The following is a 14,265-nucleotide window of genomic DNA, read 5'->3' as shown; positions in this document are numbered from 1 at the left end:
CTCCTGCCTTGTAAGAAAAGTCTCTGTGGAAAGAGGCAGACTGGCTGGCTGGCTGGCTAAATCTTGCTTCCTCCTTCTTGCCTCAGTAATAGTGGTCACCACAAGGAAGGCATAAGTTTCCCAGGGTTTGTTTTTTTTAAGCAGAAATGCACAGGGATACAGTTTCAGCTGGCTTGGTGTCAGGGGTGTGACCCAAGGCTCATTTTCTAGCAGGAGCTCTTTTGCATATTAGGCCTAGGGTTGCCAATACCCAGCTGGGGGCAGGGGATCCCCTGGCTTGGAGGCCCTCCCTCCGCTTCAGGGTCACTAGAAAGTGGGGCAGGGGGATGTCTCCTGGGCACTCCATTATTCCCTATGCAGACCGATTCCGATAGGGTATAATGGAGAATAGATTCGTGGATATCTAGGGCTCAATGGGGGGGGCTGTTTCTTGAGGTAGAGGCACCAGATTTTCAGCATAGCATCCGCCCTCCAAGTTTCAAGTAGATTGGACCAGGGGGTCCAATTCTATGAGCCCTCAAAAAAGGTGCCCCTATCCTTCATTATTTCCACTGGTTGCAAGGCATTTAAAAGGTGTGCAGTTCCTTTAAATATGATGGCCAGAACTCCCTTTGGAGTTCAATTTCCAATGGAGGGAAGGCATTTAAAAGGTGTGCCGTCCCTTGAAATGTGATGGCCAGAACTCCCTTTGGAGTTTAATTATAGTTGTCAGAACCTTGCTCCTGGCTCCACCTCCAGTGTCTCCTGGCTCCACCCCCAAAGTCTCCTGGATCCAGCTCCAAAGTCCCCAGATATTTCTTGAATTGGACTTGGCAACCCTAATTAGGCCACACACCCCTGATGTAGCCAATCCTCCAAGAGCTTATAAGGCTGTTTTTACAAGGCCTACTGTAAGCTCCAGGAGGATTGGCTACATCATGGGTGTGTATGCAAAGGAGCTCCTGTTAGAAAGTGAACCCTGGTGAGGCCTATATGCAAATGAGTTCCTACTGTGCTTTTTCTACAACAAAGCCCTGTGTGATAAAATGGTGGCATCAGGGGGTGTGGCCTAATATGTAAATGAGTCCCTGCTGGGCTTTTTCTACAAAAAAAAAAGACCTGGGTTTTCCAACCTGCAGCCTGGAATTCTCCTGGCATTACAACTGATTTCCGGACAACAGAGGAAAATGGCTGCTTTGGAGGGCAGACTCTATGCCATTGTACCCCACTGAGGTCCCTCTCCTCCCCAAGATGTCTAGGCTCCACCACCTCCCCCAAATCTCCAGGAATTTTCCAACCCCGAGTTGGCAACCAGAGCTTGTGAAAGGGGAGAATTGTAATATTTCCTGTAGGGGTTTCAGTAATGTTGCTACTCCCAGGACAAGTGTTGACAATTCTGTGTTGGGGAATTCCTGGAGATTTGGTGGTGGTGGGGGACCCAAAGAAGGTAGAGTTGGGGGTGACGAGAGACCTTAGCAGGGTATAAAGCCACAGAGTTCACCTCCAAGGCATCCCTTTTATCCAGGGAGGCTGATCTCTGTTGCCTGGAGATCAGATGTAATTCTGGGAAATCTCCAGCCCCTCCAAGAGGCTGGTAACAATTTGGTAACAATTTGTGGCAGGGTAGGACTTACCGTAATCACAAGATGGTCAGCTGTCCAACCCTCCAAAGCATCCCTTTGGGAGGGATGCTGATCTCTGTTGGGAGGCTGATCTCTGTTGCCTGGAGATAAGATGTAGTTCTGGGGAATCTCCAGCCCCTCCAAGAGGCTGGTAACAATTTGTGGCAAGGTAGGACTAAATCACAAGATGGTTAGCTGTCCAACCCTCCAAAGCATCCCTTTAATCCAGGGAGGCTGATTTCTGTTGTCTGGAGATAAGCTGTAATTCTGGGAAATCTCCATTCCCCCCCACAAGAGGTTGGTAACAACCAATAAATCACAAGATGGTTAACTGTGTTTGTCTGTCTGTAGCAGTAGGAAAGAGGAAGACTCCAGTATCACAGCAAAGACTAACAGAATTTGTGGCAGGGTAGGACTATTTGTGAGTCACTGTTCAGTGACTCAAAAGCTGCCACAAATTCTGTTAGTCTTTTAGTCTATTGGATTCCTGCTGTTTTCTACCAATAAATTCCACTTCCTTCCCACCTTTTCCTGGGAACCCAAAGGCTCCTTGGAAACTTATTGGGAGCTCCTTATTTATTTATTTACACAGCCTTCTGCAGTCGTTCTATCGGTTTGAAGCTGGGGATGCATAAAACCAGCCGACAGTACTTGCCGTTTTGCTCCAGGTGAGAGAGTCACATTCAACTTCCCTTTTTCTTGCTTTCTGCCCTCCAGCGTGTAGGTAAATGTATCGCTGTTGCCCACGTCAATATTAGGCACGACCTTTCCTTCGCTGTGCAGGACTGCAGACTGCAAGGTTGGTGACACCTCCTTCCCAATTCAGAAGCTCGTGGAGGAAGCTGGAGATTTCCCAGCATTACAGATTCAATGGTGGCGGATTCCATGGGTGCCTCTGCTAATGACATGCTTTATTGCTGAATAGTGCTGTTAACTCTTGTAGCCAAGCGGACGGAGACAGTTAGGGTTGCCCACTTCCACGTGGGGGCTTGAGACCTCCTGGAGTAACCGTTGTTCCCCCAACTACGTGGATTGCTTTGTTATTTATTTATCTATTTGTTCCACTGTTCTGAGACAAAATTGGAGATTTTAGAGGGCACAGCCGGCCCGGAGGAGGGTGGGATTTGGGGAGGGGAGGGATTTTAATGGGGGTCTAATGTCATCATTAAGATGTCCAGCTAAGAGCCCCGTGGCGCAGAGTGGTAAAGCTGCAGTACTGCAGTCGGAGCCCTCTGCTCATGACCTGAGTTCAATCCCAGCAGAAGCTGGGTTCAGGTAGCCGGCTCCAGGTTGACTCAGCCTTCCATCCTTCTGAGGTCGGTCAAATGAGTACCCAGCTTGCTGGGGGGAAAGCGTAGATGACTGGGGAAGGCAATGGCAAACCACCCCGTCAAAAGTCTGCCGTGAAAACGTTGTGAAAGCAACATCACCCTAGAGTCGAAAACGACTGGTGCTTGCACGGGGGACTGCCTTTTACCTTTACCTTTTATGTCATAGAGTCCACCTTCCAAAGTGGCCATCTTCTCCAGGGGAACTGATCTCTGTCACCTGGAGATCAGCTGTAATCCCCAGGAGAGCTCCAGCTACCACCTGGAGGTTGGCAACCCAACTTCTCAGCGTGTCTCATGAGGCTTGTTCTCCTGGGCAGGGTTTGCGATGTGCTGGATCTTTTCTGTCGTTGGTGCAGAAAAAGGAAATCTGCATACATTGTGCTCATATTCCCCACCACCACCAGGACTCAAAGGGACAGACGCTATGACTTCCTTCCACCAATCACAGAGCTTTCCTCTAGCAAAACCGACATCCACTCCCCACCAAGGTTGTGCTGTTGCTGCCACAGTGTCTGTAGGATCCAACCCACTGAGTTTCTTCCTCTGTCCCATGATCTCCTCGCTCACGTCCTGCAGCTGTATTCTGTAAAAATGCCACTAGGTGACACCGTTCCTTATCTTTGTCGTTTATGTGGATTAATGCTGTGGCAATGGATGCTGGCTAAAAAAAATCCTAGGTAATCCGTACCCTTAGAGAAAAGAGCTGCTTGGAAGGGTGGGTGTTCCCTCTAAGGTGAGTCAGTATGAGCTAGCTCACAGTTCTTTAGCCTCCAGCTCACATGTTTTTGTCAGCTCAGGAAAAAAGGCCCCAGAGCACACTAATTTATGCAGCAGCTCACAACTTTAATGCCAGTAGCTCATGAAGTAGAATTTTTGCTCACAAGACTCCACAGCTTAGAGGGGGTATTGGGGGGCTCTATGGCATGATACCCCACTGAGGTCCCTCCCTCCCCAGGCTCCGCCCCCAAATTTCCCAGGTATTTCCCACCCCAAAGCTGGCAACCCATTTGGAGATTATGTATATTAACTGCTGATGTCCACATATCCCTAAACCATCCTCAGCCAGCACACGAAGATGAGCACACATGTTGAATTTTTTCCCCTCAGCTACCAAGATGCAACACTTTTACCTCATGGATCTTTTCATTCATCAACCATCTTTGGTTTTCCTTACAGTCGAGGAAGAGGTTTCCCGCAGTCGTAGCTGTCCAGGTTGTCCCAGGCATCTTCCAACTAACAGCACACAACTGAAGGAGCCAATGAAGGCGGCCCTGGAGACGCATAACTCGAAGAACAACACTGATGCCTATTATGAAGTTGAAGAAATATTAGACGCTACAGTCCAGGTCTAAACTCTGTTGCCGCTGCCATCGTATTCCAATTTAGTATCGATTCAGATCAAGATGAACGCTTGAATTTATCCCAAAATCATTCTGTGTGGCATATAGGGCTGACAATCCCCAGGTGGGGGCAGGAATCCCCTGGTTTGGAGACCCTCCCCCCACTTCAGGGTCATCAGAAAGTGGGAGGGGGGAAATGCCCGCTGCCTGCTCCATTATTTGCTATGAAGACCAATGCCCATAGGGAATAATGGAGAATAGATCCACGGGTATCCGGGGCTCTGGGGGGGCTGTTTTTTGAGGCAGAGGCACCATATTTGCTGCATAGCATCCTGTGCCTCTCCTCAAAATACCCTCCAGGTTTCAAAAAGATTGGACCAGGGGGTCCAATTCTATGAGATCCAAAAGAAGGTGCCCCTATCCTTCATTGTTTCCAATGGAGGGAAGCATTTAAAAGGTGTGTTGTCCCTTTAAATGTGATGGCCAGAACTCCCTTTGGAGTTCAATTATCCTTGTCACAACCTTGCTTCTGGCTCCGCCCCAAAGTCTCCAGATATTTCTTGAATTGAACTTGGCAACCCTAGTAGCATATTTTGTGGCAGCGCTACTGTAAATAGTGCACGAGTTAGAGCACTAGAACTGGGAAGACCCCCACCCTACCCAGAGTCAAATCTTTACTCAGTCAAGAAGTTCACCAGGTAACCCTGGGCTTGCTGTTACTTCTCGGCCTACTTTACCTCAGCATTCACCCCCAAAATTTGCCACCAGAGGCCACTGCCTTTCCGTGCCGCAAAACAGGGCTAGTCCCAGCTGTGTCTTGCACCCTGTCACATTCTCAAGACACACCCTGAGATCCAAGGAGGAAGGCTGAGATGAAAATGTGAACGTTCCTAACAAGATAAAGTGTGCCCAATGGGGCTGTATCCACGCTTTTGGGCTTTTCTGCATTATCATTTACTCCCTGATCAGTTCCTGTTTCTTTCCTGGCGGTTTTCCATTAAGGATGTGTTTTGCACCCACCAGTGGTCGATTTGAAATTACATTAGAGGGAGCAAACACCCCAAAGAAACAGGAATTGACCAGTGAGTGAAATGAGTATGTGGAAGTATGTGTATGTTAAAAACCCAAGCGAGTAGCTTTTTTGAATGGTAGACAGCCAATGCAGCGTAGTGAGCAGAGCGTCAGACTTGTGCCATGGAAGCTGGCGGAGTGATCTTAGGCCACTAACACCCTCTCAACCTAACCTACATCACAGAGGGGAGTTGTGCGGATAAAATGGATGAGAGGACGATGTCAGCCACTTTGGGTCCCCATTAGGGAGAAAGGTGAGGCATAAATTAATAAATAAGATTAAGTAAATAAGTACTATGCATCTGCTAGATGTTGCCCGGCTAGATGTATCACTGACTTTTATAGCCTGTCTTTCTCCCTGACGCTCAAGGAGGATTGCAAAATATTAAAACTGTGCAATCGGACAATTTATTCTCAGCATTTATAGAGCATCTTTGAATGTTCAAAGCACTTCACTTCCCCATAATAATAATTACCATGTGGCAGTGTGTGTCGTATAGGCAAGAGATCCTAAAATTGTCTGGCAGCCAGGAGTTCTAGATCTTTTAGCATTTGGTACCACTAGGTGGCGAGCTAGATTTGATTTTTTTTTTTAGGCAAGAGATGTTTCAAAGGTTGTTTGCCATTGCCTGCCTCTATGTCACAACCCTAGTATTCCTTGAAGATCTCCCATCCAAGCACTAACCAAGCCCAACCCTGATTAGCTTCCGAAATCTGACGAGATCGGGCTAGCCTGATTATTGTCTTGCTGGAATCCTTTCAACAACCCTATAAGGAGGGCCAGGGTTGTTATTCCCCATGTTGCGGCTAAGTGGCAGTGATTTTCAAGGCAAAGAAGAAGCTTATAGGAGAAAGGAGATTGAACCTCCCAATGTCTTGATCCATCTCTTGGCATTTCTGTCCCCCCAGGTTTTGGCCGGAAGGTTAAAAGAGCAGACTCATGAGAATGAGACATTTATTTGTGATTTAATAGACGCTTCTCTGTTGGAAAATATTCGAAATACCATAAGATTTTTTAAAAAACCAATAAAACCAATCTCAAAATGTCACCATCAGCAGTGGCAGCAGCTGCCATCAGTCAAAACAGCGAGGGGAAGGATAAAGACAGCGTCAAATAAATCAGAACGGCAGATAAAAAACACAAAGGGCATCATCGAGGAAATAATCCCCATTTAAGGCCGCTTCTGTTGTTGAAATTATCCATAACATTGGTAAAGACGATTTCACTTTTGTGTTAGGCCAAGGGTCATTAACAAAATTATTTGATGAGATCAAAGATATGTAGCTTTGCTGCTGTCACGTTGCAGCTGGCTTCTGGGAACTCTGTAGGGCTTTCAAGGCAAAAGAGGTTCAGAGGTGGTTTGCCATTGCCTGCCTCTGCATAGCGACCTGGACTTCCTCAGCGGTCTCCCATCCAAGGACTAACCAGGACCTACCCTGCTTAAGTTCTGAGATCTGATGAGATTGGGCTAGCCTGGGCCATCCAGATCAAGGGAAGAGAAGTTCAGAGGTGACGTGAGAGAGGTTTACAAGATTATGCATGGGATAGAGAAGGTAGAGAAAGAAGTCCTTTTCTCCCTTTCTCACAATACGAGAACTCGTGGGCACTCCATGAAATTGCTGAGCAGTCGGGTTAGAACGGATAAAAGGAAGTCCTTCTTCACCCAAAAGGTGATTAACACGTGGAATTCACTGCCACAGGAGGTGGTGGCAGCTACAAGCTTATGCTGTAAGCCGCCCTGAGCCACTTGGTGGGAAGGGCGGGATATAAATCATAAAATAAATAAATAAATAAATAAGCAAAGCCAGCTTCAAGAGGGGAATGGATAAGCATATGAAGGAGAGGTCCATCAGTGGCTATTAGCCACAGCTTATCGTTGGAACTCTGTGGGGCAGTGATGCTCTATATTCTGGTGCTTGGGGAGGGGCACAGCGGTAGGGCTTCTAGCCCCACTGGTGGACCTCTTGATGGCCTTGGGTTTGGCATTTTTTTGACCACTGTGTGACACAGAGTGTTGGACTGGATGGGCCATTGGCCTGATCCAACGTGGCTTCTCTTATGTTCTTATGCCTGTTTCTGTGGGTCCCTGGACTTCCTTGGTGGTCTTCCATCCGAGTTCTAACCAGGACCCACCCTGCTTAGCTTCTGAGATTTCAAGGCAAGAACAGAGGTGGCTTGCCATTGCTTGTGTCTGAATCGCAGTCCTGGACTTCCTCAGACTTCCCATCCAAATATTGATCAGAGCTGAGCCTGCTTAGCTTCCAAGATCTGACAAGGTCACATTCACCTGGGCAGTCCAGGTCAGACATAATGTAAATTATGGGCACCCTGTATCTTTTCCCCCACTTGCAGGTTAAAACATCTTGGGGAGGGGAAATATCAGCAGCAAAACTTCAGGGGGGGGGAGGAGTCAAGGAGCTTTCTTCTTCCCTCTCTCCATAACAGCCTCTCCTTCAAAATGGCAGCTTCTGGGGCAAAATTATACAAGCCTACCTATTTGCCTATAAATGGGAGGAGTCAAACAAAAACATGGGGCGGAGTCCTGCTCCCTTCCTTCCCCAAACCCCACCCTCCCTAGGCTCCACCCCCAAATCTCCAGGAATTTTCAAACCCAGAATTGGCAAGCCTGCTTTAGTGTCTAGGCTACATAACTGCCAGCGCTTGTGTTTAATTTCAGTTTTAATCTTCAGTTGACTGTTTTTGCTTTAGCCGGAACTAAAACGTGTTGCTGTAGAATAAGCATTCCACAAAACCTGTCGGAATGAAAAGCGTCTGCTTCTCCTCTTCTTGTGGGCATTTCAGGTGGTGGCTGGAACAAAATACCAGGTAGAATTCATCATTGTGAAGACAAACTGTACGAAGGATGACTTCCGGAAGCAGAGCGAAGACTGCCACCCCGAAAATAACGGAGTAAGTTAGCAGGAGCAGTTTTGAAGGGATGGTTTTGAAAGGGATGCCAGAACTTCGAAATTAAGATTCTAGGCAAACAAGATTCCAGTTCCATATATCTGTATTTTTAAGAGGCTTAAGCCTTGATCTGCATAACCAATTCAAGCTGTTGAAGTCCTCCAGTCTAGTAGATCATGTGAATGTGCCTTATACTGAATCCAACCACTGGTCCATCAGAATCAGTATTGTCTACTCAGACTGGCAGCAGTTCTCCAGGGTATCAGGCTGAAGTCCTTCACGTCATCTACTGCCAGGTCCTTTTAACTGGAGATGCTGGCGTTTGAACATGGGGAACTTCAGCATGCCAAGCAAGTGTCCTACTATTGAACCACAGCCCTCCCAGTTTGGTGTACTGGTGGTTAAGAGTGGCGGACTCCAGGTTTGATTCCCCACTCCTCCACTTGCAGCTGCTGGGTGATCTTGGGTCAGCCACAAGTTGTCTTAGAGCTGTCCTCTCAAAAGCAGTTCTCTCAGAGCTCTTTCAGCCCCACCAACCTCACAGGGTGACTGTTGCAGGGAGAGGAAGGGAAAGGAGATTATAAGCCGCTCTGAGACTCCGAGTGAAGGCGGGGTATAAATCCAACGCCTCTTCTTCTTTCCCTGTTGACCTAATTAATATATTTTCCAGCTTTCAAAGATCTCAAAGCGATATACCAAATGGAAGAACGAATTATGACCCACCCAGCTTCTCCATATTTTCTGGAGCAATGGTTGGATGCAGGGGTGGAATTCTAGCAGGAGTTCCTTTGCATAATTGGCCGCACACCCCTGACGTAGCCATTCCTCCAAGAGCTTACAAAAAAGAACCTTGTAAGCTCTTGGAGGATTGGCTACATCAGGGGTGTGTGGTCTAATATGCAAAAGAGCTCCTGCTAGAATTCCATGCTGGATGGGACACCGACAGGGAGGCTTGGTCCTCTTGTCTCATCTTGGAAATGGTAGACTCCAAAGGGACTGCCTCACCTGCAGTCTCCTCTGGATGTTTCAATCCCAGTACCTCCTTTATAGAAATAACCACTTGCAGTGCAATCCCATATATATTTACTCCCATCTAAGCTCATTTAAATCGATGGTCTGAGAGTGGAATAAACTCCGCTTAGGATTGCACTTTGCATTGTAATCGCTGCCTCTTTCAACACTGGTGGCTGCGATTTACATTTCCTGCCTTAACTTGTTGAATTCGTTGCTCCTCACTAAAGCATATAGGCATAAGGTGACTGCTCGTAGTGTAGCAGAAAGCCCCAAACAAAACAAAAATGTTGAAATCTGAAAGCCATGGATCTTCCCTGGATGACCTGCCTGCCAATAGGGTGGGTGACAGAGCTGGCTGTGGTGAATGATGCCCATTGGAAACATGGCTGTGCAAGGACACCCTGGATGCTACACCTGTGCTAAAGCAAATGCCATGGGGTGGGGCTGTGGCTCAGTGGAAGAGTGCCTGCTTGGTATGCAGAAGATCTTAGGTTCAGTCCCCGGCATCTCCACTTAAAAAGCTCGAGGTAGGAGTTGATGTGAAAGACCTCCGCCTGAGACCCTGGAGAGCTGCTGGCAGCCTGAGAAGACAGTAGTGACCCTGACAGACCAAGGTCATTTATTTGGGAAGGGACTGTGGCTCAGTGGAAAAGCCTTTGCTTGGCATGCAGAAGGTCCCAGGTTCAATCCCCGGCATCTTGTTAAAAGGACCAGGTAGTAAGTGATGGGAAAGACCCCTGCCTGAGATCCTGGAGAGATGCCATCAGCCTGAGAAGACAGTACTGATCTTGATGGACCAATGGTCTGACTCAGTATAAGTCAGGTTCATGTCTGTGCATGGAAGGAAAACAAGGGGGAAGTTTTGTCTGAGCTGTATGTCCCTTGGGTGCACGTGTGAATTCCAGTATGTATGTATGCAGGGGTGGAATTCTAGCAGGAGTTCCTTTGCATATTAGGCCACACACCTAATATGTAAGCTCTTGGAAGATTGGCTACATCAGGGTTGTGTGACCTAATATGCAAAGGAGCTCCTCACCTGGAGTATTGTGTTCAGTTTTGGGCACCACATTTTAAGAAGATTATAGAGAAGCTAGAACGAGTCCAGAGAAGGGAGACGAAAATGGTGAGGGGTCTGGAGACCAAATCCTATGAGGAAAGGTTGAAGGAGCTGGGGAAGTTTAGCCTGGAGAGGAGGTGGCTGCGAGGTGAAATGATCACCATCTTCAAGTACTTGAAGGGCTGTCATATAGAGGATGGTGTGGAATTATTTTCTGTGGCCCCAGAAGGTAGGACCAGAACCAGTGGGATGAAATTAAATCAAAAGAGTTTCCGGCTCAACATCAGGAAGAACTTCCTGACCGTTAGAACGATTCCTCAGTGGAACAAGCTTCCTCAGGAGGTGGTGGGCTCTCCTTCCTTGGAGGGTTTTAAACAGAGGCTAGATGGCCATCTGACAGCAATGAAGATCCTGTGAATTTAGGGGGGAGGTGTTTGTGAGTTTCCTGCATTGTGCAGGGGGTTGAATTAGATGACCCTAGAGGTCCCTTCCAACTCTACGATTCTATGATTCCTGCTAGAATTCCACCCCTATACGTATGCATGTATGCATGCATGCATGTATGTATTTATATGTTTGATAATCTCTGACTCAACGCATGTCTGTGCTCCATTTCTGTTTTGGGCCGCAGGAAAGACAGCACTGCACCGCTTCGATTCACGTGATACCCTGGCAGTTGAAAATCTTTCCTAATGTAACCTGTGTGGTGTCTGAACACAGGGCAATGGCGGTATGAATTCTATCTTGCTCTCGCTGTCCCACCCTGCCCCTAAAACCAGCATGACTGGCAAAGCGAAATGGGGAGAAAGAGCAGGCTGCGTCCCAAGGGGCCGTTTAAGCCTTCTGTTGAGGGATGAGAAGTGACATCAACTCACAGCTGACATGGTTACCCTGTAGGGTTTGCAAGGCATTCAGAGATGGTTCGCCATTGCCTGCTTCTGTATAGGGACCCTGGACCTCCTTGGTGGCCTCCCATCCAATACTAAGCCAAGCCAACTCTGCTTAGCTTCTGAGATTTGAAGAAGGTGGGGAGAATGTGCTAGATCAAGGACAGTTAAACTTGGGGTGGGGGTGGAGGGGGAGTGTGCAGAAATCAGTCGTTTGGTGAAGCTCATCCATTCCTTTCAGTATTTTCACCCCCAGCCTGCTTCTGCCCATTTATCAGATTCAAGAGCGGATGGCAACCATCTAGGATTTCCAGCTCTGGATTGAGAAATACCTAGAGATTTGGGGGTGGAGCCTGAAGAGGGTGGGGTTTGGGAAGGGGAGAGATGTCAATGGGGTAGCATGCCACAGAGTCCATCCTCCAAAGCGGCCCGTTTCTCCAGAGGAACTGATCTCTGTCGCCTGGAGACCAGCTGTAATTCTGGTCTCCAGCCGCTACCTGGAGGCTGGCAACCCTACAGCCGTCCCAGGGTCTACTTGGTGGTTGCAGCCCAATGGAAGCCTTATGATGCCAGGACAAAAGGGACATGGAGTGCTAGTCCACTCGGGCCAAGCTTTGGGTGGCTCTTCCTGCACACTAGGGTTGCCAGCTCCAGGTTGGGAAATACCTGGAGATTTTGGGAGTTCCCCCAGGGGAGAGTGGGGTTTGAGAAGAAGAGCTGAATTCAGGCCTCAGAGTCAGCAGGAGCTAACAAGAGCGCAGCTCCTGAACCTTTCTGAGGGTTCCCCCTCTTCCTCCCCACCTACCTTGACCATTGAATAGGAGGTGCAGCTGCATAACAATCCCTGGATTAGGAGAGCAGCCAGCCAGCCAGCCACCAGGGGCTTTGCCACACCACCAGCAGCCCTCATTAACCCCTGGAGAAGCCCGCACCACTCTTTCTCCACTTCTTATGTGATTTTTGGGTTGCAGGTGGCTTGCTGGCCTTTTGCCTGTGTGGGGGGGGAGCGGCCAAGGAGAGCCCCAGGTGAGCGAGGCCTGCTTGGGCTGGCTGGATCTCTAGCTTAATTAATCGAATTAAGCATAAACATTAAACATAATGAGCGCCACCACTTATTTTTCTACAAAATGACCTCTGGTTGGGTTTATACCCTTGCCCCTCACTCAGAGTCTCCGATTGGCTTACAATCCCAAGGAAGGAAGGCATCTGGACTAAGTCTGGAGGGAGGGGTCACGTGCCAATCATTTCCTCTGTCATTTCGAGGTTTATTTTGCATGCTTTTTTCATATCCTAACCAAGCCTGAACGTCCAGAGCAGGCTGGGCAAGGGATTCTAGTAAGTAACTAATTAGGTATGTGACGTTGCTCTTTCAGTACGCTGCCTGGCCCCCTGGAATGACCCCTTTCCGAAGTCTTAGACTTGCAGAAACCTCACCCCCTATGGAAAGCAAAAGAATGACTGCAAATCAAAAGGCTCATCCCTCTGGCTCAAGAAGAGGTCTAGGGTCTGTAGTGCCCCCTGCCTTGGGCCACCACCATGGACAAGGACAAACGAAAGAGACGTCTGCCGAAGACTCTCGTGAAGGTGTGGGAAAGCAAGGAGAAATCTCATTGGGACCCGTAGCCAAGATCCTGAACGTTCAGCCGTCCCTTTCCAAGCCCTGTCTGCAAGAGGAAGAGGCCAACGAAGGTGGCGCTGGGTGCCCCACACCGCCCTCTCAGCAAGAAAGCACCAGTGATTCCCCTGATTTTTCTAACTCTGATTTAGTCTCGGATGCTCCTAAGTGTCCAGGAAAACCCTGGAAACCAATCACAACTGACCCAGAACTAGCGTTTGGTGTTGGAGACAATCAAGCAACCTTGCCTCCCGACCAACAAGATTTGACCTTGGCCGATGCGCTCGGCCTCTGAGTCTGCGGCTCAGCAGTAGAGCATCTGCTTTGCAAGCAGAAGGTCCCAGGTTCAATCCCCAGCTTCTCCAGTGAAAAGGATCAGGAAGGAGGTGATATGGAAGACCTCTGCTTGAGACTCCGGAGAGCCTCTGCCGCTCTGAGTAGACAATCATGACCCTGTTAGATTCATTGTTAGCGCTTTATTATTCCTTCAGAAATATACCGTAGATCTCGCAGCAGTGGTCGTCTTGGAACAACTGGGCTGCATATAAACATAACTGAGAAACAGCAGTCCCAAAAGGTTCTTCCTCCCACTGTTATGTCCTGCTTCCTCCTGACTTTTGTCGATTTCAAAACAGCCCAGGAGAGCCCCAGAAGAGCGAGTACAGCTTGGGCTGGCTGAATCTCTAGCCAGCAAAAGCAGGCCTCGCTAGCCTGGGGCTCTCCCCTATCTTGCATCAGGTTGCTTTTGGCTGGGGGGGTGGCATATGCTAATGAGTTATGCTAATGAGCTCCACCACCTATTTATCTACAAAACGACCCCTGCATTTGCCACATTAATTTTTCCTTTCAGAAAACAAAGGCCCCAAATTTTACAATGAGTTTTACAAATCCAGAGATGAGGGAACACAGAGATGTGTTCTTGATGACACAGGCGCTGACCAATAAGCATTTGCAGCAGATTTGCAGAAATGGCTCTCCCAGAGCTCAGCCTTGTACAGCAAATGAGTTGAACAGTCCATGAAAAGTGTGCTTCCAAGCATCCTATATGCTCAAATAATGTTATGTTTGTATGCAGCCCAGTTAACCTGTCATCTATGAGTGAGTTTCAAGTGCAACCAAACTTTCTGAGTGAAAACAATTTTTTCCCAGGAGCCACTGCAAGCAATTTTGGTGAAGTCAATAGAATTATACTAGCAATGAAACAGTAAAAAAGATTATATAACAGTCCTTTCTGTACAGTTGATCATTCTTGTTGCATTCTTTCCCCCCCCCCCCCGCCCCCCAGCTTTAGCCAACAGAAACCAGAATCCCAGACATGACATTACCAAGCACTCTTAAATAGAAACACCAGCAAGGCCCTTGGAAACTTGTCCAAGACAATTACAAACACTTTGGCTGCCACAGGTTCTGTGGTACAGCATCTGCTCGACATGCAGAAGGT

General features: G+C 48.1%; 1 protein-coding gene across 1 annotated transcript in view; it reads left to right on the top strand.

Moving 5' to 3' along the window:
• KNG1 (kininogen 1) overlaps nt 1-14,051 on the top strand; it is a 40,020-nt gene extending 25,969 nt beyond the window's left edge. Inside the window, exons 6-10 of the mRNA XM_060242627.1 lie at nt 2,319-2,400; nt 4,109-4,278; nt 8,147-8,254; nt 10,954-11,052; nt 12,583-14,051. Coding sequence (XP_060098610.1) covers nt 2,319-2,400; nt 4,109-4,278; nt 8,147-8,254; nt 10,954-11,052; nt 12,583-13,119 — 996 coding nt within the window. The 3' untranslated portion in view covers nt 13,120-14,051. The remainder of the gene's footprint in view (nt 1-2,318; nt 2,401-4,108; nt 4,279-8,146; nt 8,255-10,953; nt 11,053-12,582) is intronic.
• The last annotated feature ends 214 nt before the right edge of the window (nt 14,052-14,265 follow it).

Source organism: Heteronotia binoei, chromosome 6 (assembly GCF_032191835.1).
Source record: "Heteronotia binoei isolate CCM8104 ecotype False Entrance Well chromosome 6, APGP_CSIRO_Hbin_v1, whole genome shotgun sequence".
Taxonomy (NCBI): domain Eukaryota; kingdom Metazoa; phylum Chordata; class Lepidosauria; order Squamata; family Gekkonidae; genus Heteronotia; species Heteronotia binoei.
The sequence above is the reverse complement of the archived record's forward strand: the minus strand, read 5'-3'. Positions and strand labels throughout refer to the sequence as shown.